General features: G+C 43.7%; 2 protein-coding genes across 8 annotated transcripts in view; one reads left to right on the top strand and one right to left on the bottom strand.

Annotated features, from left to right (window-relative positions):
• Positions 1-1,774: 1,774 nt before the first annotated feature.
• BLOC1S6 (biogenesis of lysosomal organelles complex 1 subunit 6) overlaps positions 1,775-24,237 on the top strand; it is a 136,370-nt gene continuing 113,907 nt past the window's right edge. For 2 of the 6 annotated variants that reach the window (XR_006203593.1, XR_006203592.1), the window contains exons 1-2: positions 1,784-3,940; positions 6,057-6,140. The gene's annotated coding sequence lies outside the window, so the exon portion shown is untranslated. Of the gene's footprint in view, positions 3,941-6,056; positions 6,141-24,237 lie in introns of all 6 variants that reach the window. The other 4 variants (XR_006203588.1, XR_006203590.1, XR_006203589.1 and 1 more) reach the window with 4 other exon arrangements.
• SLC30A4 (solute carrier family 30 member 4) overlaps positions 14,446-24,237 on the bottom strand; it is a 35,275-nt gene continuing 25,483 nt past the window's right edge. For both annotated transcript variants that reach the window (XM_042942132.1, XM_042942131.1), the window contains exon 8: positions 14,446-23,731. In XM_042942132.1, coding sequence (XP_042798066.1) covers positions 23,577-23,731 — 155 coding nt within the window. In that variant the 3' untranslated portion in view covers positions 14,446-23,576. The remainder of the gene's footprint in view (positions 23,732-24,237) is intronic.

Here is a 24,237-nt window from a genome sequence, read left to right as displayed (position 1 = left end):
AGACACATTGCTGTCATTGAGGAGTTGAGAGTCCAGTGGGGACAGGGATTCGTGACCTTGTATTTTCTTTATTGTCCTATAAAGTTGGCACAGAAGCCCTGCAGACACACTGAGGAGAAGGGAGGCTTCTACACGGAGGGTGGGAGATGACCTCGGAGCTGGGTCTCCTGAGAAGGAGCTTGCTCTATGCAGAAGCAAGGAAGGGCATTAAGGCAGAAGGAACAGCACCTACAAAGCCAGCAAGGCCTGGAGAGTGCGGTGGGGTCTGAGGATGGTTTGATGTGACAGGAAAAAGCTTGGGGTGGGAGCGGCGGGAGATGAGGCTGGATGGGCAGGTTGTAGCCAGAATGGCAGAGGCTTGAGGGCCGGGCTAAGAGGACGGGGACTTATCCTGTCAGGCTGTGAGAGCCCGGGTCGTGCTTGTGGGCCAGGAAGGTGAACAGAGCACACCTGTGCAGCCACTCCTTATGCAGGTGACTCCTGAGGCTGAGTGACTGTGCCGTCCCTCCTCTGGGTCCCTGCCTGGGAGAGGCCTGCCAGGTTGGGTCCAGCTTTGCCCTCACTTGTGTGTCAGAAGGTTGGAGGAAGGAGAGTGGGTGTGGAAGAGGGTGTAGGCTGGGGGTGGCAATGATTCCTTCGAGTGTCATTTGGTGTAGGCTTAACTTTCGGGTTCAGACCAACTGGCAAAGCTGGGGCGGCCTACCAGAACCAGGCCTACAGTGGGGCGTCACGGAGGGGGGCCCCCCGGTGCCCGGGAGTCAGGGCGCTGCCCTGTTTGTTTAAAAGCACAACTCTGCCCTTACCAGATCTGGTACCTCGGACACTTAATTCCCTCCAGTTTCATCAGCTGTAAGAGGTAGTGGGTGGGCCAGGTGATCTTCCAGCTCTGACTCCAGGGAAAGAGAAAACTCAAGGGAGCCGCCGGGGATCTGGAGGAAGAGCTGCGGCAGGTGGGGGCTTTCAGCCAGAACAAAGCCTCCTCTAGAGAGGACAGGAGGCTTTTCAGAGTGGGTGGGGGTCAGGGTCACCTCCCTGCTGGGCCTCTGCTGCTGGGAGACCTGGTCTGAGCCCCCAGGCCCTGACTGGAGGCAGGAAGTGGAGCTCCCCACCAGGCCCAGGACCCCACCAGGAGTCCTGACACCTCGCCTCGGTAAGGCTGGCAAGGCTGCCGCAGGTAGTAAAGTGCTAGAAGGCAGCTGGGGTCCAGCGGCTCCAGCCCCCCTGGAGGTTCCCCTCCTTTCCCAGATGCCCCTCTGTGTCTCAGCAAAGTGCAGCCCACAGGAGGGGAGCCCAGGAGCAGATACAGGGCTCCAGGGGCTGGGGTGCTGGGTGATAGTGGAAGGTCAGCGGGACCCCTGGGCCAGGAGCCCGAGGAAAGATGAAGGCCCTGCATGGACAGCGTGGGGCTGGGCAGCGGGCTGCCTCCCCTTGGCTGCCATGCCACACGGGCTCGGGCCTCCCGGGCATTTTCTGAATGTATGGTAGATATCGAGGTAAATTTCATGATGAAGTTTTTAAAACACACAGACTTTTGTAAGTGGATGGATTTTTTTTTTTAAATCCACTTTTAAAAAAAAATTTTTTTTTTTTAACGTTTATTTATTTTTGGGACAGAGAGAGACAAAGCATGAACGGGGGAGGGTCAGAGAGAGAGAGAGAGACACAGAATCCGAAACAGGCTCCAGGCGCTGAGCTGTCAGCACAGAGCCCGACGCGGGGCTCGAACTCACGGACCATGAGATCATGACCTGAGCCGAAGTCGGCCGCTCAACCAACTGAGCCACCCAGGCGCCCCAAATCCACTTTTTTAAAGAGGACCCGGCAGTCATTCACGCAGCAAGCGTTTACTGAGCGTTTACAGTGCTGAATCCCATGCCGGTCTGTATGCTGCATTCTCGCGGAGTTGAGGGCAGGATCTCATGAAACCACCTAGGAGGTTCAGGGAAGACTCCCCACCAGGGGAGGACCCTGGACCGAGACCTGGACAGCTGGAGAGATTTGGCCAACTGAAGGAGAGAGGCATTTCAGGAGAGGGAACAGCCTAGGCGGGGTCAGGAGGCAGGCACCAGAGATGCTGACCGTGGTTGGAGCAGACCGTTGACAAGGAAATGTTCCTTTTCCTGCACTTGTTACAATTCAATGATCTGTATAAGTCTCTTTAATATCTGTATCCCCTGCTAGACCACAAGCTCCAGGAGAGAGAATGGTGTGCGTTAATATTGTCTGCGGGATTCCCGTGCCCAGCACATAGCAAGTGTTCAGTTAAACTGGTATTAAGTGAACAAGTTAAAGGGAAAGAATTCTCATGTTAACGTGAGTTCAATCAGAAAGGGTTGTGAAGCTGTGCTCGTGAGTTTGGATGTTATCCTAGTGGCAGTAGGGAGCCACTGAAGGTTTTTAATAGGGGAATCAGTCAGCTTTGTACTCTGGGAATCCCTTTTTGGCTCTGGTCTGGAGAATGGCTGGGGACAGAGAGTCCAAGTGGCGGAGTCTGGTGACCTAATCTCCAGCCATGGCTGTGTTGGTGAGGGGACTGCATACAACTTCCGGAGAGTTAAAGAGTTAAACTGAGAGTTTAAAGGGACATGCACATGAGGAGCAAAGGAGACTGAGGTGCTGTAGGACTGTGTGCACATCCCATTGCTGGCCTTACCCCAAGGCATCGTTACAATTTATGATCTCCTTCTGTGACTCTCCCCTCAGTAGGCCATGAACCCTGGAGGGCCAGGGCCTGGCCCTATTCATGGTGGCATCCCTCGTGCCTGGCTGGCACAGCACCCAGTACGCAGTAACTGCTCAGTAGGTGTTTAATGGATGAAGTTGTGACTGGAAATTGTATGCACAACTTTAAGGGTGGCTGATATTACTATTTAATAAATGCGATGTCCTAGCATCTTTTAAAACATGGGGCACAAAGAAGAAGTCCCGTAAGTTTGGGGAGCAGTGGTCTGAGGCCTGGGAGGTGGGTTGGGGAAGGAAGAGGGACGTGGCGGGGGAGATGCAGGGAGAGCCCCCCTGAGTCATGAGGACTGCTGAGCAAAGGAGGCCTCCTAGGTTTGGCAGCCAGCGCCCAACGTGCCTCTCCCCGGGATGGGAGTCTGTGGGGAGCGGCAGGTTTGGAGGAGTCCGTGATGAGTTTGGGTGCCTGTGGGACATCCGGTTCAAGGCAGAAGTTGGGGTGTCTCCAGCAATGGCAGGTTCTGGAAACCTTAGGTGTGAGGGGGAGGATGTAGGGTGAGTCGGTGGCAGAAAGTGGAGGGGGGCTGCGATGCCCCAGAGAAAGGGAATTTTAAGGAGGGGGCAGAGGTGTGAGTTGGGGATGGAGAAGGGCCAGCACTGGGAGTCCTGTGACTTCCTCAGGGCTCCACCACCCTCCTCGTGATTATTACCCCATCGTTACAGCTGGGGAGAGGTGCCAGTGCAGCAGGGCCTTCCAGAGACCCCAGCTCCACAGGGTGCAGCCCCGGCAGGTGGAGCTCTTTCACTTCAACTCAGTCACATGTTTCCTTCCTGCCCGTTCCCCTCCTTACCCTCCTCACACTCGTGAGTTCCTGAGTTAGTCCTGCTCACCCGGGAGGAAGCCAGGCCCTTCTCTGCTGCGTCCTGGTCCCTGGTCGAGGAGCCAAAGGTGTTTACTACTTTCCTTCTCCTTCCTCCCCTTCCCTCTCCTCCCTCTGGTCTGGCTGAGAGGAAGGTCCTGAGCTGGCTGCAGCGAGGGAAGGAAGTCCCAGGGCTGGCCGCCTGCCGGGCCGTTGCATATCCAGCTTCCACAGGCTGGAGGCCAAGTGCAGCGGTGAGCCAGCAAATGTGTGACAGGCGCTTGGGGCAAAAAGCCCTTGGTTGATAGAATCTATTGATTCCTGTGGTGTCAATATTCCCGCTGTGACCAATTTCAAGCTACCAACATGACGTCACCGAATGCAGACTTGGGACGAGACGTGTAAGTAACACACTCTCATGTAACATTCCCGCTGGACAGACACAGTAGATGTAGACAGCTTCAAGAGTGTGTGATCACAAAGGGTGGCAAATTAATTAGGAAGTGATGAGGTTTGAGTATTTATTGCTTTTTAAGAGTATAACTTACTTTCTTGTAAGCATTTATAATGTAACTTTTAAAATAATGGCTGTTTAGGGGTGCCTGGGTGGCTCAGTTGTTTCAGCATCTGACTTCGGCTCAGCATCTGACTGTTTGTGAGTTCGAGCCCCATGTCCAGCTCTCTGCTGTCAGCACAGAGCCCGCTTCGGATCCTCTGTTCCCCTCTCTTTGCCCATCCCCTGCTCGTTCTCTCTCTCTCTCCTTAAATTTTTAAAAAAATCTTTTATTTTATTTTTGAGAGAGAGACGGAGTATGAGTGAGGGAGGAACAGAGAGAGAGGGAGACACAGAATCTGAAACAGGCTCCAGGCTCTGAGCTGTCAGCACAGAGCCCGACGCGGGGCTCGAACCCACGGACCGTGAGATCATGACCTGAGCCGAAGTCGGACGCTCAACCGACTGAGCCACCCAGGCACCCCCCCACCGCCCTCTTTCAAATAAACAAACTTAAAAAAGATAATAAAATAATGTCTAACAACCACTTTGCCAAATTCTTGAAGGTTTAACAATAAGCTTTGCAAGTAGTACAGATTGGCTCCAGCAACCACTAAGTGCCACCAGGGCCATGAGAAAAGGGGGAGACTCCAAACCCCAAATTCTAGGGGATGACATTTCCATGGATGTGGATCTCCTCTGGCATCCTTCCCCTGTCCAGGCTGTGGGCAATGTCAGTCTGGATGGCAGGAGGTGGGCAGTGAGCCTCAGCGTCCCTGTTTACAGTAAGACTCACAGGAGCAGAGCCCGGCCCTGGGCACCCCTCCTGCCTGCAGACTTGTGCTTTCCTGGCCTGGATCCCTGGGCCCTGTGTCTGCCCAGGTCCCAGCCTCTGGACACCTACCCTGGCAGCCTGGAGCCAGGAAGTTTGAGTGGTGCCATGCCCTTCTCCTTTGAATGTGTGAAATCTTGTGAGGGTTGGAACTTCCACACTGGGGATGATTGGGCAAGCCTGCTTTCTGAGCAATGACGTAAACAAAAGAGAACAGAGCCTCTATTTCTTTACTCTGGGCTACGATGCAATTGGGATAGTGCTGGGTGTGAACAAACAAGGGATAGAGGAGAGCTTCAGGGCTGCAACTCAACCCAGGCTCATTGAGAATGAAAAGCACTGATGAGTCTATTTGACACATTCTGAATGTGCCAGAGTTTGCACTAGGTCTTGGCGATGTCAAAGGTGGTGACACACAGTGGCGAAAACTTTGTCTTGGCTATCCCAGGAAATGAGTTGGGTCTCTGGCTTGATGCTCCTGTGTTCCTGTCAATGACCATTGTGAGGGCTGGAGGAAAGAGGTCACCTTCCCACCACATCCCAAATATGCCTCAGGCCCTGGTTCACGTCTGTCCCTCAACTGAAGGTGCCTTCCCCTTGTCCATAACCATAGCCCATCACAAGGCAACCTATCACACCAGGCTTCCTCCTAGCTCCCTCTCAGATGAGCTGCCTCTACTTGTAGGGCTTCTGCATTCTCCCTTGGGTCTTCCTTTGGGCGTGGGGTTTATGTGCTCTGATTTCTAAGATCAGGAAGGCTGGGACCTTGTCATTCGCTCATTCATTCATTCTCATTCGTTCAGTGGGGAGCAGGGCTGGGGAGGAGAAGGAGGATGAAGGTCTGTCCAATACTGAGTGAGGGTCCAGCTCGAAGGGAGCATCCATTCTGAATGGAGGGACAAAGAAGGGCAGAGTGGGCAAGCTGCTCATCACCAACGGGGCCTCAGGGTTCAAACATGTTCACTCTTAGACACCATTTCCATCACAGCGGGTGGGCTGGTTTCCCTCGAGGTTTCTGAGACCCACCAAGTCAGTTTTAAGCAATCATAAACTATAACTAATAAAAGACAAAACAAAAAGGAATAATGAAGAGGAGGTGGAAAAACACCTATAACCCCCTGACAAATCCCTGTTCTGCTGTCATTTCAGACCCTGTGCTGGTACTTATTCTCTCTTTTTTATCTGCCTGCAGGTTACTCTCAGAGGGTGTTTCCATGGATTCTGCTTGGTGCCCGCCTGCCTGAGGACAGCCCCACCCCTGCCTTTCTGCCTGGTGGTAAAGACCTTTTCTACTCCTTTTTTCTGAGCAAAAAAGATTAGTGTGTTGTCTCCTCCAAGAAACTAAGTTCCATCTGTATTATGTGTAGCTGTATAGTGGTTTAAATTTTCTCTTTCATTTCTCTCTCTTTAATATTGCTTACTTGTAAAATGCAATTTGGGGAGATTTAGCTGAAATTCAGGCAGTCAGCGGAAGGCTCGGGTGTGAGACTCGGGCGCCATCTGCTGGTCACTTCTGAGTATGACAAAATTGAATTTGCCTTGAGCCTCTGGTGTGTACAGGTGAAAATGAGTTGATTTGAAAGTTAAAGATGGATGGGGCGCCTGGGTGGCGCAGTTGGTTAAGCGTCCGACTTCAGCCAGGTCACGATCTCGCGGTCCGTGAGTTCGAGCCCCGCGTCGGGCTCTGGGCTGATGGCTCGGAGCCTGGAGCCTGTTTCCGATTCTGTGTCTCCCTCTCTCTCTGCCCCTCCCCCGTTCATGCTCTGTCTCTCTCTGTCCCAAAAATAAATAAAAAAACGTTGAAAAAAAAATTTAAAAAAAAAAAAAAAAAAAGAAAGTTAAAGATGGAAAAGGTGTGTGCAACAACACATGTAACCAACAAAGCGTTTGTGTCAGAATCCATAAAGAACTCTTAAAAGTTAACGTAAAGAATGCAATAAATAGAGGGGAGCCTGGGTGCTCAGTGAGTTGAGCCTCTGACTCTGATTTCTGCTCTGGTCATGATCCCAAGGTTGTGGGATCAAGCCCTGTGTCTGGCTCAGCGCTGAGCATGGAACCTGCTTAAGATTCTGTCTCCCTCTGCCCCTCTACCTTCTAGCGTTCATGGTCTCTCTCTCTCTCTCTCTCTCTCTCTCTCTCTCTCGGAAAAAAAAAAAGAATGCAATAGAAAAAGGAGCAAGAGTCTTGTAAAGAGGCACTTAATAAAAAAGGATATCCAATGGACAGTGAATTTATGACAAATGGTCAACTTCTTATTCTTAGACTCTTGGAGGAGGAAGAGAGATGGAGAAAGGCCAAGGTATGGTGGAAGCCTGAAAACTAAAACTAAAACAAAACAAAACAAAACAAAAAACCCCAGTCTTCCAAGTCGTTCAGATTTTACCCACTAGGAAGAAAAAACTTCACCTCAGTTTAATTTGCATTAGGGAAGATGGAAAATCTTTTGCTGTGAATGTAAAACTGCTCTAGGAAAAAATAAAGCCTTAAGAAAAACCCTTGCCCATTCAGTGAAGAGTCAGCTAAACAAAAGCCTGAGGGAGTGCTAGGCTTGCCGGCCTGACAAATCAGTGAACAGAGAGCACTATGTGTGCTCTGCAGGGTGGGGAGACAAATCGGGGAGTAAGTTCTGAAAGAAGACACCCAAGGAGCTAAAACAGGTGGTTACTGATTGGGGGGAGACAGATGTTTGCCGTGTGTCTTTCTATCTGGCTTTAATGTTTGAAGCATATGCCGGTTTACGTATTGAAAATAAAGAGAAAGCTTGAAACCTAGTAACTTAAAAGGCTGAAATATGTTCAGTGGTGATGTCACTTGAAAGAGCACTGGTGACCTTGGGGGAGAGATTTGGTCAAGAGGGGGCAGTAAAATCCAAAGTCTAATAAGTTTGGGCAAAAAGGAGGAGAAGAAGCGGGGACAGACTCCCCACACTTGCCTGATTTTGCTTGCGAGGGAGGGAAGGAGGGCAGCAGCCAGACTTGGGGCCAGGATCCAAAAGGAGGCTTACTTTGTTTCTCAGGAGAGAGATGTGAGGTATTCACTGAGGGCAAAGGGGTGAAAGAGAAGGCATCCCAGGGGAGGGAAGGTGAAGGCCAGGAGGCTGGTGGAGCACAGTGGATGGAATGAAGAGCTTGGTGAGAACCGCCCTGGGGCTAAGCACGTTGCAGGGCGAGCCCTGTGTACTTGTGAGGCCACAGGAACAGTCCAGGAATTTTGCAGCAGCTTTATGGTCTGGTGGCGGGTGGTGCAGATGGCTTCTGAGGCCCCCGCGCATCCGATTTTCTTATTCCAGAGCAGCGCCGTGCAACAGACTTTCTGCATGGAAAGTTCTGTCTCTTTGCTGTCCAGTGAGGTAGCCATAAGCCACATAAAGCTATTGAGTGCTTGAAATATGGCCAGAGCGACTTAGGAACTGAATTTTAGTTCTATTGAAGTTTTTTTAACACTCAATTTTAATTGAGATATAATTGACAAGCAATGTCCTCTGCACATGTTTAAAAAGTACAACCGAATAATATTTGGTATGTGTATACACCTGTGCAACAATCACCACAGCTGAGACAGGGAGCCTATCTCTCAGCCCAGGGTTTCCTCATGTGCCTTTGTAATCCTTCTCTCTCGCCCTTCCCTCTTCCCACCCAGAAACCACTGATCTGCTTTCAATCAGTATTTCAGTCACTATAGATTAGTTTGAATTTTATATAAGTGGAATTACACAATATTATTTTTTGTCTATGTTATTTGCTCAGCAGAGTTATTTAGAGATTCCTCCATGTTGTATGTATCAATAGTTCATTCCTTTTTGTCACTCAGTAGTATTTCGTTGTATGGATATACCACATTTGTTTTTATCCCTTCATCTGTGGATGAACATTTGCTTCTTTTCTCCAGTTTTTAGCCAATGCACATAAAGTTGCTATGAAGATCATTATACAAATCTCTATGTGGATCTATGCTTCCATTTTTCTTAGGTATATATCTAGGAATGCTGTGGCTGGAATATATGGTAGTTGTAACTTTACAGTGTTATTTAATTTTTTTTAAATATAATTCATTGTCGGGGCGCCTGGGTGGCTCAGTCGGTTGGACGTCTGACTTCGGCTCAGGTCATGATCTCGCGGTCCGTGAGTTCGAGCCCTGCATCGGGCTCTCTGCTGACAGCTCAGAGCCTGGAGCCTGTTTCGGATTCTGTGTCTCCCTCTCTCTCTGACCCTCCCCCGTCCATGCTCTGTCTCTCTCTGTCTCAAAAATAAATAAACGTTAAAAAAAATTAAAAAAATATATAATTTATTGTCAAATTGGCTAACATACAGTGTATGAAGTGTGCTCTTGGTTTTTTGGGTAGATTCCCTTGGGTCATCATTTACGTGTAACACCCAGTGCTCATCCCAACAGGTGCCCTCCGCAATGCCCATCACCCATTTTCCCCTCTCCCCCACCGTCCCACCCACCCTCAGTTTGTTCTCTGTATTTAAGGGTCTCTTATGGTTTGGCTCCCTCCCTCCTCTGTAACTATTTTTTCCCCTTCCCTTCCCCCATGGTCTTCTGTTCAGTTTCTCAAGATCCACATATGAATGAAAACATATGATACCTGTCTTTCTTTGACTGACTTACTTCACTCAGCATGATACCTTCCAGTTCTATCCACATTGCTGCAAATGGCATGATTTCATTCTTTCTCATTACCAAATAGTATTCTTTTGTATATATAAACCACGTCTTCTTTATCCATTCATCCATTGATGGACATTTAGGCTCTTTCCATAATTTGGCTATTGTTGAGAGTGCTGCTATAAACATTCAAGTACTATGAATCAGCACTCCTGGATCCTTTGGATAAATTCCTACTAGTCCTATTGCTGGGTCATAGGGTAGTTCTATTTTTCATTTTTTGAGGAACCCCCACACTGTTTTCCAGAGCGGCTGCACCAGTTTGCATTCCCACCAACAGTGCAAGAGGGTTCCCGTTTCCCCACATCCTCGCCAGCATCTGTAGTTTCCTGAGTTGTTCATTTTAGCCACTCTGACTGGTGTGAGGTGGTATCTCAGTGTGGCTGTGATTTGTGTTTCCCTGAAGATGAGTGATGTTGAGTATCTTTTCAGGTGTAGGTTGGCCATCTGGATGTCTTCTTTGGAAAAGGGTCTATTCATGTCTTCTGCCCATTTCTTCACTGGATTATTTGTTTTTTGGGTGTGGAGTTTGGTGAGTTCTTTATAGATTTTGGATACTAGCCCTTTGTCTAAGATGTCATTTCCAAATATCTTTTCCAATTCCATCGGTTGCCTTTTAGTTTTGTTGATTGTTTCCTTTGCAGTGCAGAAGCTTTTTATCTGGATGAGGTCCCAATAGTTCATTTTTGCTTTTAATTCCCTTGCCTTTGGGGATGTGTCAAACAAGAAATTGCCATGGCCAAGGTCAAAGAGGTTGTTGCCTGCTTTCTCTTCTAGGGTTTTGATGGTTTCCTGTCTCACGTTTAGGTCTTTCATCCATTTTGAGTTTATTTTTGTGAGTTAATTTTATTTAATTTTAATTAATATTAATTAAAATTTAGGGGAACCTAGATGGCTCAGTCGGTTAAGTGTCCAACTCTTGATTTCAGCTCAGGTCATGATCCCAGGGTTGTGAAATTGAGCTCCAAATCTGGATCTGAGCTGACAGTGCGGACCCTGCTTGGGATTCTCTCTCTTCCTCTCTCTCTGCCCCTCCACCACTCACGCTCGCGCACATGTGTACTCTCTCTCTCTCAAAATAAACGTTAAAAAATATAGTAATTAAATTTAAATGGCCAAATGTAGCTAGTGGCTCCCATATTGGGCAGCACAGTTGTAGAATGTATTTATTACTCCAGTGATTTCGTACCAGGGAGAGACTTTCACTCCTGCTCTAATCTCGGAATATATTCATTCTTTATTCATTCAGTGAAGATCTATTGAGACTCACTTTGTGCTGCTCATTTTGCCAGACACTAAGGATGGGATGGGGCAAAATGGATACGGACCCCGCCCTTAAGATACTTACATTCTAGTGGACTCAGTCTGGTTGCCTATGGGTGTACTAAGCCCACTGGGGAATGAGAGGATGAATCCAGTGCGATTATAAAGTAGAGTAGTTCAAGTCTGTGTAGGTGTTGGGATGGCCCCAGGAGTGGTATGGGCTTAGGGTGAGGGATGAAGCCTCTCCCTCTCCTAGTGATATAACCTGTGAAAATAAGAACCAGGTACAGAGATGGTGATATGTTTAGAGAATAGAGGTGCAGTTGGTGAATTTGGTGTTTCTGGCAGGTTTTTTTTTGGGGGGGGGACATTTGCTGTGAAGGGGAGGGAGAAGGAGACACATGCTGTGTTAGGACTAGTTGTGCCTGTCCCAGGCACGTGGTGGGGGCACCATGCTCATTGGAACTCCCCATAGTCTAAGCCCTCACTCGGTCACTGTGACAGTATACACACATCTCTACTTATGTTTCCCTCTGGAGGAAAACTAGTTTAGGCCCTGAGTTAGTGGCTGTGGGTGTACTGAGCCAAGAATCTTCCTAAGAATTTTTAGGTCCTTCTGCTCATGACTCACAGATTCTGCCTGTGGATACTTTGCCAGAAGCAGCCCCCAGCCCGGGACGTTGGTGGAAGGAAGTGCAAGCATAGTAAGATGTCATCTTTGCACTGACGGCATGACCTGTGCTGGGGTGGTTATGAATGAGTCATTTGGGGAGCAGGTCCTGCCCCTCAATTGTGTATTTAAGTTATGACGTTGGTGTTCTTTTCAGGGTGTCAGGAAAGCTTCTAGTGAGGCCAGGGAAGCTCAGGAAACCAAAATGGGAATAATGGCAGCTGCAGCCACCACTCAGGAGCACCTGGCATGCACCAGGCACTTGGCATGCATCCCCTCGTGTAATCCTCCCAACAGTCCTGGGGTCAGGTGACATTTATGACCCCCATTTTACTGGTGAAAGAACTGAGCCCAAAGAGGTCAAATAATTTACCTTAGTTCATACTGACAGAACCTGAACATACACTTGGGGGTCACTTCTGCCCCAGTGAGATAAGCTGATAGGTTTGAAATGACTTGACATAAAATCTCAGATGTTAGTTTCTTTCCATCCTTCCATTACTCCTGGTATAAGAGGCTTCCTGAATTATACTAAGTAGATAGGTCCAGTGGCGGCACTTGCGATTTCTCAATCACGGAGTGGGGAGCGGGAGGAGGAGATGACAATGTATTGAGCGGCAAGCACCACACTAGACATTTCATGGACATCGTGGTAGTTCACCCCTAAAGCAAACCTGTGACATCCAGGGTGTTACCTTGTGCAGCTGAGAGGGCTAGGTGCAGGCTAAGATCACCCAGCTATTAAGTTCATAGAGCCGAATCTGAGCCCTCACAGGTTGGATCAAAACTTTCTCCTTATCACACCATACTGCCTCTCCTTAGTGTCTCAACAACAAAACACATAAAAGAAGAGGCTGTAAGAGCATAGCCCCTCGGGGTCTTTATTGACAAAAAATGTCAGTAAGCCTCAGGCAGTTCTGGGAGAGATGAGGTCAGAGTTAAGGTAACCTGTCCATCCAGTTGGGCAATTATTATTTTTTTAATGTTTATTTATTTTCAGAGAGAACGAGAGAGAGAATGTGCATGCGTGTGCATGAGCAGGGTATGGGCCATGAGAGAGAGAATCCCAAGCAGGCTCTGCACCGTCATTGTAGAGCCCGAAGTGGGGCTTGATCTCACAAACCAAGAGATCAAGACCCGAGCTGAGATCAAGAGTCAGACGCTTAACCCACTGGGCCACCCAGGCGCCCCTCCTGAGAAGCCTTTAGAACACTGCTCGGCATGTACAGGGCTAAGCGTTCAATCATTGTTTTATTATTATTAACTATGCAGATAGGCAGGCTGAATCCCAGCAAAACAGAGTAACTTGTCCAATTAGACACACCTAGCAAAGCTGAGACCAGAATCGGTTCTTCTGCCTCCTACTCCAGGGTACATCTGTCTGTTTGGTATTATCTGCCTCCTACTCCAGGGTACATCTGTCTGTTTGGTATTATGTTTTAGCGGTGAGAATAAAGGGTGATTAGGTTGCTGGAGGGGTTGTGGGTGGGGGGAGGGGCTAAATGGGTAAGGGGCATTAAGGAAGACACTTGGTGGGATGAGCACTGGGTGTTACATGTAGGGGATAAATCACTGGAATCTACTCCTGAAATCATTATTGCACCACATAACTGAGTTAGCTACATACTAAATAACTTGGATGTAAATTAAAAAGAAAAAAATTAATTAGTTTTAAAAAATGAGTGATTTAGGGGTGCCTGGGTGGCTCAGTCACTTAAGCGTCTGACTTCAGCTCAGGTCATGATCTCATGGTTTGAGTTCGAGCCCTGCGTTGGGCTCTGTGCTGACAGCTCAGAGCCTGGAGCCTGCTTGTGATTCTGTGTCTCCCTGTCTCTGCCTGCTTACACTCTTTCTAAATAAATAAATAAATAAATAAAACATTAGATATAAAATCTTTCTTTGAGGTTTATTTATTTTGAGAGAGTGCAAGCAGGGGAGGGGCAAGAAGGGAGGGGGACAGAGGATCTGAAGTGGGCCCTGGGGCACCTGGGTGGCTCAGTCGGTTAAGCAACTGACTTCAGCTCAGGTCATGATCTTGCAGTTCGTGGGTTCGAGCCCTGTGCTGATAGCTCAGAGCCTGGAGCCTGCTTCGGATTCTGTGTCTCCCTCTCTCTCTCTCTCTGCCCCTGCTCTGCTTGTGCTCTGTCTCTGTCTCTCAAAAAGTGAATAAACATTAAAATATATATATATTTTAAAAATGAGTGATTTAAACTCCATCAGTACTTTCAAAGTAGTGTAAGCTGTCCCCAGCTTCAAGCTGAAAATAGTTACTATTCATCTTCTAAAAATAAAGTGTCTTTTGTAAAAAAAACAAGCTGTTATCAGCAAGATAGGAATTGACAAGCACTAGCTTGGTGCTACTAAGGAGGGGCTCTGGGAGAGATTATCAGGTGCTGTAAGTGATAATAGCTACTGGCTGTTAATACCAATTTAGTTGCAATTAATTGTGTAATTGTCTGGGATGTTTCAGAAATGGGTCTAATTTCTGTTGTAATCTTTTTAAAGAGATACAGAAAATAACCAGAAATTCTTGAATAGCTATACTATAATTACACATACCCAAGTATAAAAAAACCCAATTCTTTGTTATTGGGAGATAGCCAATCTGGAACATTTTTTCAGAGAAGCAATTTTATGATAGGGTTTCAGTTACATTATGGAAAAGAGATTACAGCATTGACAGTGAGGATTCTTAGGGCTCCTTAAAAAATTTCCATGCAAAAATAGATATTTAGTGGGGCACCTGGATGGCTCAGTTGGGTACACGGCTGACTGGCTCAGGTCATGATCTCACGGTTTGTGAGTTTGAGTCACACATCAGGCTCTGCACTGACAGCTCAGAGCCTGGAGACTTCTTCGGATTCTGTGTCTACTTCTGTCCCTCCCCCGCTCATGCTCACTCTCTCTCTCTCTGTCTCTCTCTCGCTCTCTCAAAAACAAACATTAAAAAAAAAAGATATTTAGTGTATGTATGGTTTCTAACCGTGGGAATATTCACACAGCCCTTCTATGTCTCTAACACTAGAAATTCAAAGAAAACACCTAGGTCCCTCCCCCAAGGGCTTGTGGGTAATCAGACAGTGGTGGCTCCCACAGTGACCAAATGAGGGAGGGAGGGAGGCACAGAAGAAGGGCTCCTAATTCACATAGGGAGGGAAAGGAAGGCTTTTTGGAGGAGATGATACCTGAGGAGAATCTTTAAGGATGAGTTGGTTTTTATGAGGTAAAGAAGCTGGGGAAATGATTTTCCAGATAAAGAAGGGGCAAAGGAGCAGAGGATAAGAAAATTTGCCTTGTTCTGGGAGCTGTAAGACTGGCACTGCTCAATTAGCCAAGTAAAAAAATAATAGGCAGTGCCTTTGTGAAGAAATTAACTTGCAGTAATAATGATGTGTTCCCAGCACTTTCTTTATGTAGCTCATTTAATCCTCATAAAAGTCACATGAGGCAGGAACAGTTAATATTTTTATTTTGTGGACAGAGAAACTGAGCACAGAGAAGTTCAAAAAATTTCCCCAAATCTCAATGTTAGAAAGGGAGGGGGAGGGCCAGGATGGAAACCTAGGCAGTCTGCTCTGAGTCCATACCTCTGTGTGAGCTCACAATGAAAGCATCTATTTGGTTTGGAGCTACCTAGTAACTAACCCAGATATCTACTACATCTTACCCACTCCCAACCAAGATGAGATCAGCTTTAACCCATAATTCCATGGCTTGTGGGAAGTTCATTGACTTCCTGGAAATATCTATGAATTACTGGAGGCTTGTGTTTTTTTGTTTCCCATGGGTTCACAGTCTGTATGTAATATTTCTGAGCTGTTTCTTTGTCTCAATCCTGTCTTGGTAATGATTATGGTGGGCACAACCCTTTCTGCTTGTTTTAGCCACCTTTCCCTCCCCCCCACCCCCAAGCAATGTAAACATGGACTTAAGATTTGGGGGATTGTTGTGCCCAGGGGGTCCCATGGTATGTTGACTGTAACGTGGGCTAGCCCCTCCCCTTCACAAACAAGACTAGTTGTGGACACAGAAGTGCATTGTCCTGAGAGCAAAGCAGTGGCTGGCTACTGAAGAAATGGCAGAAGGAGCCTGGCCCTTGTGGCTTGGGTCCCAACCCTTCCCAGTCATGGCTATGAGAACTGAGGAATGAAGAGAGGAAAGGCTAGTGAGAACATGCTGAAACCCGATTTAGCACTATCCTGGTGCCTCAAAAAACAAGAACTCAATTAAGAAATAGAGTAAACTTTTGGCTACTTTTTTGCTAAGCATGTGTATAAATTATGGAAAGTTGTGTGTTCCTAAACTATTATACTTCTGTTATTTGTATACATCTATGGTCTAATGGTTGTGATTTTGACTACAGTAGTCTACACTGGATCCCTTTTATATTGTTTACTAGTTATAACTATATTTAAGAGATGTCTGTGACCTTCTCTTTCTACATTATGACTACCTATGTGACTTTCAGCAAGGCACTTAACTTCTCCTGGTCTCAGTTTCTTCATTTGTAAAGTGAAGATTATAATATTTATCAAAATACCGTCATGAGAATTACACAATTAAGTATACAGCAGTGTCTGAAAGGCAGTAAAGTTTCAATAAATGTTAGCAATTATTTCCCCCGTTAACCAAAATTGGACTGTGGTTTGATACGGCTGAAGCATGGGAGATAGGATAGTGGTTGTAGAAAGGGTGGACTTGTGGGTGGAGAAGTGAGCAGTCACCAAACCAGAAGGATTTTGTATGTTGTTACCGAGAGGATGGACTTTATCCTACAGGCCAGTTTCTCAAGCCATCCGTAATGGGAGTGTGATCTTCTATTTGTAGGGGTGAGGGTATGACCCAAGACGCTCTCCAAGAACATAATATTGTTTCATTTCCTGTTTAATTTTTAAAAATACACAGGAATTTTTTGTTCTAGTCCACAACATATTCAGTGGTAGGGAGGTGGCCTTCATAGATCATTTCTTGGTTGAATGATTGTAAAATGAATTGACATCTGGAAGTAGTCTCAATATACCTTATTAAAGTCCAACCTACTGAACCAATTCTCGGAGATGTCCCAATTTCAGTATTATGGTATCTTAAAGATGAGAATGCTTTTCAAACCAAGTATGTAGATCTCAGTGGCTAAAACACTGAATTATATAATATTTCTTAGAACTTTAACAAATATGCAGGACTTTGGAAAATATTCTTACACAAAAAAGCAAAGCAACAATGGTATAGGCTTGTGTTCAGATACTGCTGAAACCCCAGTCAGACCGTAAAGTGATTAAGAGCCTGTTGGAACTAGGATTTGCCAGTAGCCTTCACAGGGAACTGATTTAATGAATGGAAGTCCAGGAAACTCTCCTCTTCACCCCACTTCTTCATTCCTTGACTAGGCCAGATATCCACTACAATCACTGTCCGGAGGCAAGTATCCCTGTAACCATTTATGTTGTTAGGATTCCTCTGGGGAGGAAGTAGAAGAAAGAATAATGAGGGAGGGTGGGAGCAGATCTTCAATCCTAGGAAAGTCAAGGGAACAGAGGTGGTCTGTCTTGCTTTAAGGTTGGCTTTGCGTTCATGGGGTCTCTGAAAATTTCCATTAAAAAAAAAATCCTACTTTCTTCCCAAGAAATAGCTCAGTATATTTTGTAGAAAAACCAACTCACACACATTTTCCCCATGGCGCCAGCATTTTGTTAAAGTGAACAAAAGTGTTAAAAAAAAAAAAAACAAACACCAAACCCAAAACACACCAAAACCCCACAAACCAATATGCAGAAGCTGGCAAGTAAAACAAACAGGAATTTCAAGTCAAACCAGAACAAATTTTTGAAAAGTTCACAGAAGCAATTTGGTAACTTACAAAGTATCATCTTCATGTTTATTGGCCAAACTTTATAGTTCATGTTCTGTAAAAGTCACGTAGAGCCTTAAACCAGAATTCTGCCTGAAAATTTCACTGAGGCTGGATTTTTAAAGCTCCTAATCTTAAATACGATATATATAAAGATATTTAGTCAGAAGGCTTCATACTTCCTATTTATGCTTAGTCTATATTCTAGCGTAAAGAAAATATACTATATCATAGCTGGAATTGAATTATAACCAAAAATATTATCCAACTAATATATAATATAAAATGGAAAGTTTGGCATAAGTAAGAGTTTGTAAGTCTAATTTATAATTTATTGTAAAGTAAATTCAAATTCATTTTGGCATCTGACAAGGACGAAAAAAATGACACATCAAAATAGATATACAGCTAGGTAAGTAATCAAATCATATGTTAACATCTCACTACTATAACTTACCTAAAACTATATTTTATTACTATTTTCAAAAATAGAGGAGTCTTTCTCTAGGTGACTGGGAAACTTTAAAGAACATGTTATTTTTAAAGCCCAATAACCAAATTTCATCTTAGCAGATAAAATGGTATTTTTCATTCGGTGAGCGCCCAGTTGGCACAAGCTGCATAGGGTACTCAACACACATACGGTACTTTAACGCATATTTGTTAAAGTTCTAAGAAATATTATATAATTCAGTGTTTTAGCCACTGAGATCTACATACTTGGTTTGAGAAGCATTCTCATCTTTAAGATACCATAAAACTGAAATTGAGACATCTCAAAGAATTGGTTCAGTAGGTTGAACATTTTCTTATTTTTTGTCATAACTTAAGCGAAAATTTAAAAATCCAGTAAACCTGTATATTGAAAAGTATTCTGAAATGATCCTGGTGTTAGGGGGTAGAAAACTGCTTTGCTAGTAAACTTAGAGAGTATATGGCACATAGACGGTGTTTGAAATCCTGCTCCTCTTCTCTATCTCTGCCTCAAACTTCCGAGGAAGACAGACAAAAGAAAAAAGGTAAGGGAGGGGAAGAAGCTTTGACAGCGCAGGTGGCCTTCAGACTGGCCAGTCACAGAAACTTCCGAGCAGGCTCCAGAAAAGCCTGCCGCATCCATCTGCGCTGTTAGAGCCTTGAAATTATACGACAGTGTTTACCAAGGGCGGGCAAACTTCGCCTACAAATGGTCAGATAGTAAGTATTTTATATCTGTCCCAACTACTCAACTCTGCCACCGCGGCACGAAAGCAGCCACAGGTAACCATACTTGATGAAATGAGTGTGGCTGTGTTTGAGGAATACTTTATTTGCACTGAAATTTAAAGTTCAACGTAATTTTCACATATCATTCTTCTGATTTTTTTTTTTTTTTAACCATTAAAAAATACAAAAACCATCTTCAGCTCCATGGGCCACGCAAAACAGGCTGCAGGCCCATGAGGCACAGTGTGCTGACCCCCTGTCTGTACCATTGGAGGGTCACCAGGTCATTCCTCTCAGACTTCACAAAGGCCCTCACCAATCTTACTTTCACGGGAGCATCTCTTTCCTTTCTGCCATTGTTGCTGGGCCTGCAGGAATATTAAAAGTGACTTGTAGAAAAAGTTATAGATTCTTTTAATAGCTCTTTTTTTCTTTATCTGGAAGGTTTTTCCCAGGTTTAGTTCTTAAACACCTTAAACAGGGCATTACAGTCTGAGTTTATAAAACTAGGTTATCATCTATTTTCCAATGCTTTTTAAGATTATTACTATGTTTTAAGGTCTGCTATTGCTCAATAAAGCAGCCCAGAAATTTCAGGATTATATATTTTCATTTTTTAATAAACCACACGGCAAAACAATACTTTATTTAATAAATGTATAGGAAATTACAATTTGAAAATTGCAAATACAGTACATATACATATACTATACCTTGATCTTAAATTATATGGACAAACACCAGCTTCAAAATCTTCCTAAAATCAATCGTATGCAAAATACCTGGTTTCTGAAAGGGCATATGGAAAAGTATATACAATTTCTTAAACTGTGATATGGCTTAATAACATATATTTTTAGAGAAGCATAAGCTTTCCAAATATAAGGTATCTTCCAGGTGCAAAGCTGACATACTGGCCATTTCAATTTTTCAGAATATACTTAACTGCAATATTTAAATTGACGCTGTCATAGATGTAATTGGGAAAGTCTCCGTAAATGTTTTCCAGTCTTACCAAAAATCAGAAAATATTGGTCTTTACAATACGATCGGAAGAATAACGTAACAGAGTAAACCCTTTGTAAGCAGGAATTCAAGGATTGGATGGCCTGAATGCACATACACAATTCAATACTGAGGAATTCCCACGACAATTTCTTCTAATTTGCGGGCTCCTACGAACATAACAAAAAATATCCCTGATTGGTGAGCTGTAAAACAAATCTGATGTCCTTTCCGGCAAGATTCCCGTGGCAGATCTGTAGTTAGAGTTTGCAAATCATGTTTTGGTTAGAGACAAATAAAACTTAATCATTTGGAAATCAGACTCACCTCCCCTCAACACAGCATATAGCAAGGTGTCACTATTCTTTGGGACTAATACTCAACTGGCTCATGAGCTAAGCTTGGTTTAAAAAGAAACCAAGCCAAAGGAACTAATCTTACATCTATTAACACATTCTGTAACTTTAAATTTACTATATGTAAGGTAGAGTCAACAGGAAAATTGCCTAAAATCTTATTCCAAAGGGGCTCAGATTCTGTAAAAACACACCTTATTCATTATGGTGAACCAATTCACATAAATTCATAAAAAGAAAATAAATTTACCTCATTGTGCTTGTTTCAAAAGTGAATGACTATCTCTTCTAAAGTGGTGAGAGTAGTTGTTTAAGAAACACAATCCAGTCTTATTAGAGAGAATCTTCACTTATGGTTGTATAGTGTAGTCTATTTCTATCATACTTATACTGTAAAGTTCAGTGTCCAAGAGAAATCTGGATCAAGAACAATCAGCTGTTTAAAAAAAGGGTTCTTCCTCACGAAGAAAAAGTTTATAAGGGGTGCTTTGTTTCTGAAAGATGGTTTTCCTCACATTTAAACAAAAGGGAAGCTCATGTATCTGATCTTGCCTGTGTCTATTCTGGGAAAATTCTACTAAAAACAAACACTGTCAGTGAGGACACCTGGGTTCAAGACACAGAACCAGAACACTGAGACTTTTAAGAGCAGGAAACTTAGTTTTAGAAAATGGAAATAAAGTACCCAAACTTGAAACGAAAACAGTAAAATAAGAGAGCCTGTGATTTGGCAAACAATACTGACAGGAGCTGCAAGCTGCGAAAATCTGGGCTCACATTACACAAGGCACAGCTAATGGGAAGTGTATGTGGGAATTCTATTTGAAATGGTTCTACATTTCAAAGCTCTCTGAAAGATGCCCTATTCAACTATATTCCTCACATTAGGTTTGTAAGGCAGCATGGTCGTTAATGAAAAATAGGTCTTTTCCTAAAATAAATCAAAATGCTGCCTCTGCCACAGTTTTGACAGACAGGTTTATATATACAAGTAACTCTGATTATTTGCAAATGTTAATTAAAATACATCAAACTGGGGGCACCAGGGTGCACCAGTTGATTAACTGTCCAATTCTTGATGTCAGCTCAGGTCTTGATCTCAGGGATGGGAGTTCAAGCCTGGCACTGGGCTCCACGCTTTGTGGAGCTTACTTAAAAAAAAAAACAAAACCAAAAAAACAAGAAAAACATCACACTGAAGAACTGCCCAGTTTTTAGGTTGTGATCTGTTTTCTCAGTGCAAAATTAACAATGCAAAATGTTTATCCAAAATTACCCAGCGCCTGTGTCAGGACAGTGGAGAACTCTTCCTGTGAGGGCTGTCTGAGGGGTGTGACTCAGGGTTGCAGCTCAGCAGGGTAGCGACAGACCCAAGGCTCTGTGGCTTCCGTCGTGCAGTCCCTGGTCCTATCTGCTAAGTTCACATCGTCCTGTGTGGGTTTTGTCAAGTTACAAAAAGTGAAATCTATCAATTTTCAATCTCAGCCCCAGGAAAGCACAAGTACAAAATGTGTAGTCCTTGCTACAAAAGACAAAGCACAGGGAACTTCATGTGTACCTCACTTATACAAAGCACACTCACTAAAATTTACAAAAGTTTTCACTGTTTCTGCATTTTACAAAAAATCCTTTTCAATCCTCAAATGAATTTCAGACTGTTTTATCATATAACTTTTTCAAGGAACAGGTCGATATGAAAAGTAAGATACGCCTATTTAGGATAAAGGAAAGTTTACAAGAAACAAGCTCAGTGGACACATGGGAAACACCTGCAAATGTGGGGAAAGCCATAAGCATACAATGCATGTTCTTTTCCTTTCTCTTGCTAGGTACCCAAAGTCCGTAATGCCCAGATGTCCACTGAAATGCTTCTCATTTATTCTTAATTGCCTTCCACATTTAAGAGAATTTTGACTTAAACTATGTATGTACTACTCAAATTTTTGAAAAATTCAAATCATTTTAAATGGATTCACAGCAAGAACCGCATAAGGTTAATTTTCAATTCAATTCAATAAACACTGGGTTTTACTAGATACCATTAACCCTCATCAACCCTTTTTTGGGGGATACCATCAACTCTTAATCATCTTTTAAGTAACTTCAGGTTTTATCTTAGGTTTACTTACAGTGAGGTACTTGGTAGAAACACGAAATCTGTTTCCTCTCCTTCTTTGATATTATAAGTCATCTGCATGTTTATCTAAGCTTCTAATTCACAACTTGCCTAGTAATTGTACTCTGATTCTCTGAGAACCTCAAGAACCATACCCATTCTTGGTTAAGAAACTGTCCCTGTGAAAATAGACTTCTAAAGTGCATAAAGATAATCACAAAACTAACAGTTGCAAAATGAAACCTGATTATTCACAGCTACCCCTTTAACACAACTGGTACCAATTAGGTTGCATTCGGTTTGGAAAGTTTCAGGTTTAGCCTCCCTACAACACAGATTGAATGTCCATCCCAATTCCTGTGTTTCAAACAACACAAATACAAGGTCAAAAACCCTTGATGTTTTCTTTCTTTTTAAATGTCTTCTCCCTATCTCTTTGGGCATTTCTGCTATGGTATTATTGGAAAACCTCAAAATTATATCTTAGGGTTTCTGGAGTCCGTGGAGAATCCCTAACCCATGTCATCAAACAAATTCTCTCTGGAGGAATGTAGTTAATCTACATATGAAAGATAGGCATTACAAACTGAACCACAGCTCTCCAGAGTTTTACCCTGAAGGGGCACAGACTAATGGGTATGGAGGCAGGAAGCAAGGTACCAAGCACACTTTCAGTTCTTACAAGGACAGAGGATCATTGTTTACATTTTGCAGTCTCCTGCTATTCTTAAGATAATTCCATGAATAATAAAAGTGACTGCAGGAAGACTTAAATCTGACATTCCACACTCCATCCCCACTTCTATATTTTAAATCACCATATAGTAATTTAAGATTAACTTCTGCCATTTAGAATAGTATTGAAAATATTTCCTAAATATTCCTAATGACAGTGACCACCACAACATGTAAAGATTTGGTTCTGATTAAGATTACAAATAACCAAAATGATAACTTTGAGATTCAAAACCCTGTAACATCTGGAAAAAGTTGTTTATAAAGTAAAACTATAACAATAACATTATTTGTGAAATAAAACATTTCTGAAACACTTAGGAATGCATGCTTATTCCACTATCTGGATAATTTCTAGTATTCTCTGAAATCTGTTGAGAAATAATTTCTGTAAAAACATAACTGGGTGTCAAATTCCAGAAGCTGGCTGTCAAGATTACCTAATAAAAAAAAATCAGTTTTCCAGCACTAGCTTGATAAAAAATGGTCCTTAAAAAGGATTTTTAAATGCAAATACTGAATTCTTGATGCTTCCTTTAAGACATGTACTCTGTCACAGTTAGTGAAATGTGGTCTTGGATTGTCTTCTTTGAGGTATCCGTAGAGTCACGTCTCATTCTATAAATAGTGTTTTGGAAACATCTTCATCTGAAAACCATGGTGAAGTCTCCTTTTACCATTAAACAGAAAGTAGCACTCTCAGGCTAGAGTGATTGTTTTGAGAGACAGGTGCTTGATATGGACACAGCTGTCAGGGATTCCATTTTCTCTTTCAGGTGTGCACATTTATTGCTCTCAGGTCTGTGACTGCAGGATAAATAAGGCAGTGGTCCCCAAAACATATCAAATTAGGAACTGGAACTCTGACAATGTGCACAAGTTCTGTCCACTTCTTGCCTGTAACTCTGAAGCTGAATAGTACATTTATACATGCCAAATGTGTTCAATAACACATGCTTTGCTTTGGACTGTACTTCTTCCCATTTAGATGAACTTCCAGGAACTGCAATGTCAAGGAAATATCATTACTATTCATTGTACAAAGTTACAATGACACAGGGAAATAACAAATTTCATATACAGTGAACCTATTTTTATTAGTTTGATTTCTCCCCTCTTGAAGCTCCTCTCTTGGAGAAGCACACCAGCTTAAAAAGCCAGGATGGCTTGTCATTATTCCAATCCCTCTAGTCCACTCTCAGAGAAAGAATACTGGACATCAATTGCAAGTCTTCTGTACTTTAAAAAAAAAATAAACCACATGCATGTTTTATTTTGATAAATAAAAAGCATCAATCTGTGAAATGACCTAAAGAAATAAAAACAGAGCCAGCTTTTCTTATGTAGAAATACAGCATGGTAGATACACTTCATGCTTTAATCTGAAAGCAAAAATCAATTTGTAATGTCTCATCTTAAAGAGATTGAAAATTATTGCTCGGCTGCCATTATTGATTTGCAGCTCACCTTTTGAAAAGTCTGAACCCTCCCTTAAAGCAAATCTTTCCA

Source organism: Panthera leo, chromosome B3 (assembly GCF_018350215.1).
Source record: "Panthera leo isolate Ple1 chromosome B3, P.leo_Ple1_pat1.1, whole genome shotgun sequence".
NCBI classification, from domain to species: Eukaryota; Metazoa; Chordata; class Mammalia; order Carnivora; family Felidae; genus Panthera; species Panthera leo.
Note: the sequence above shows the minus strand (reverse complement) of the source record. Positions and strands in the feature narration are given on the sequence as shown.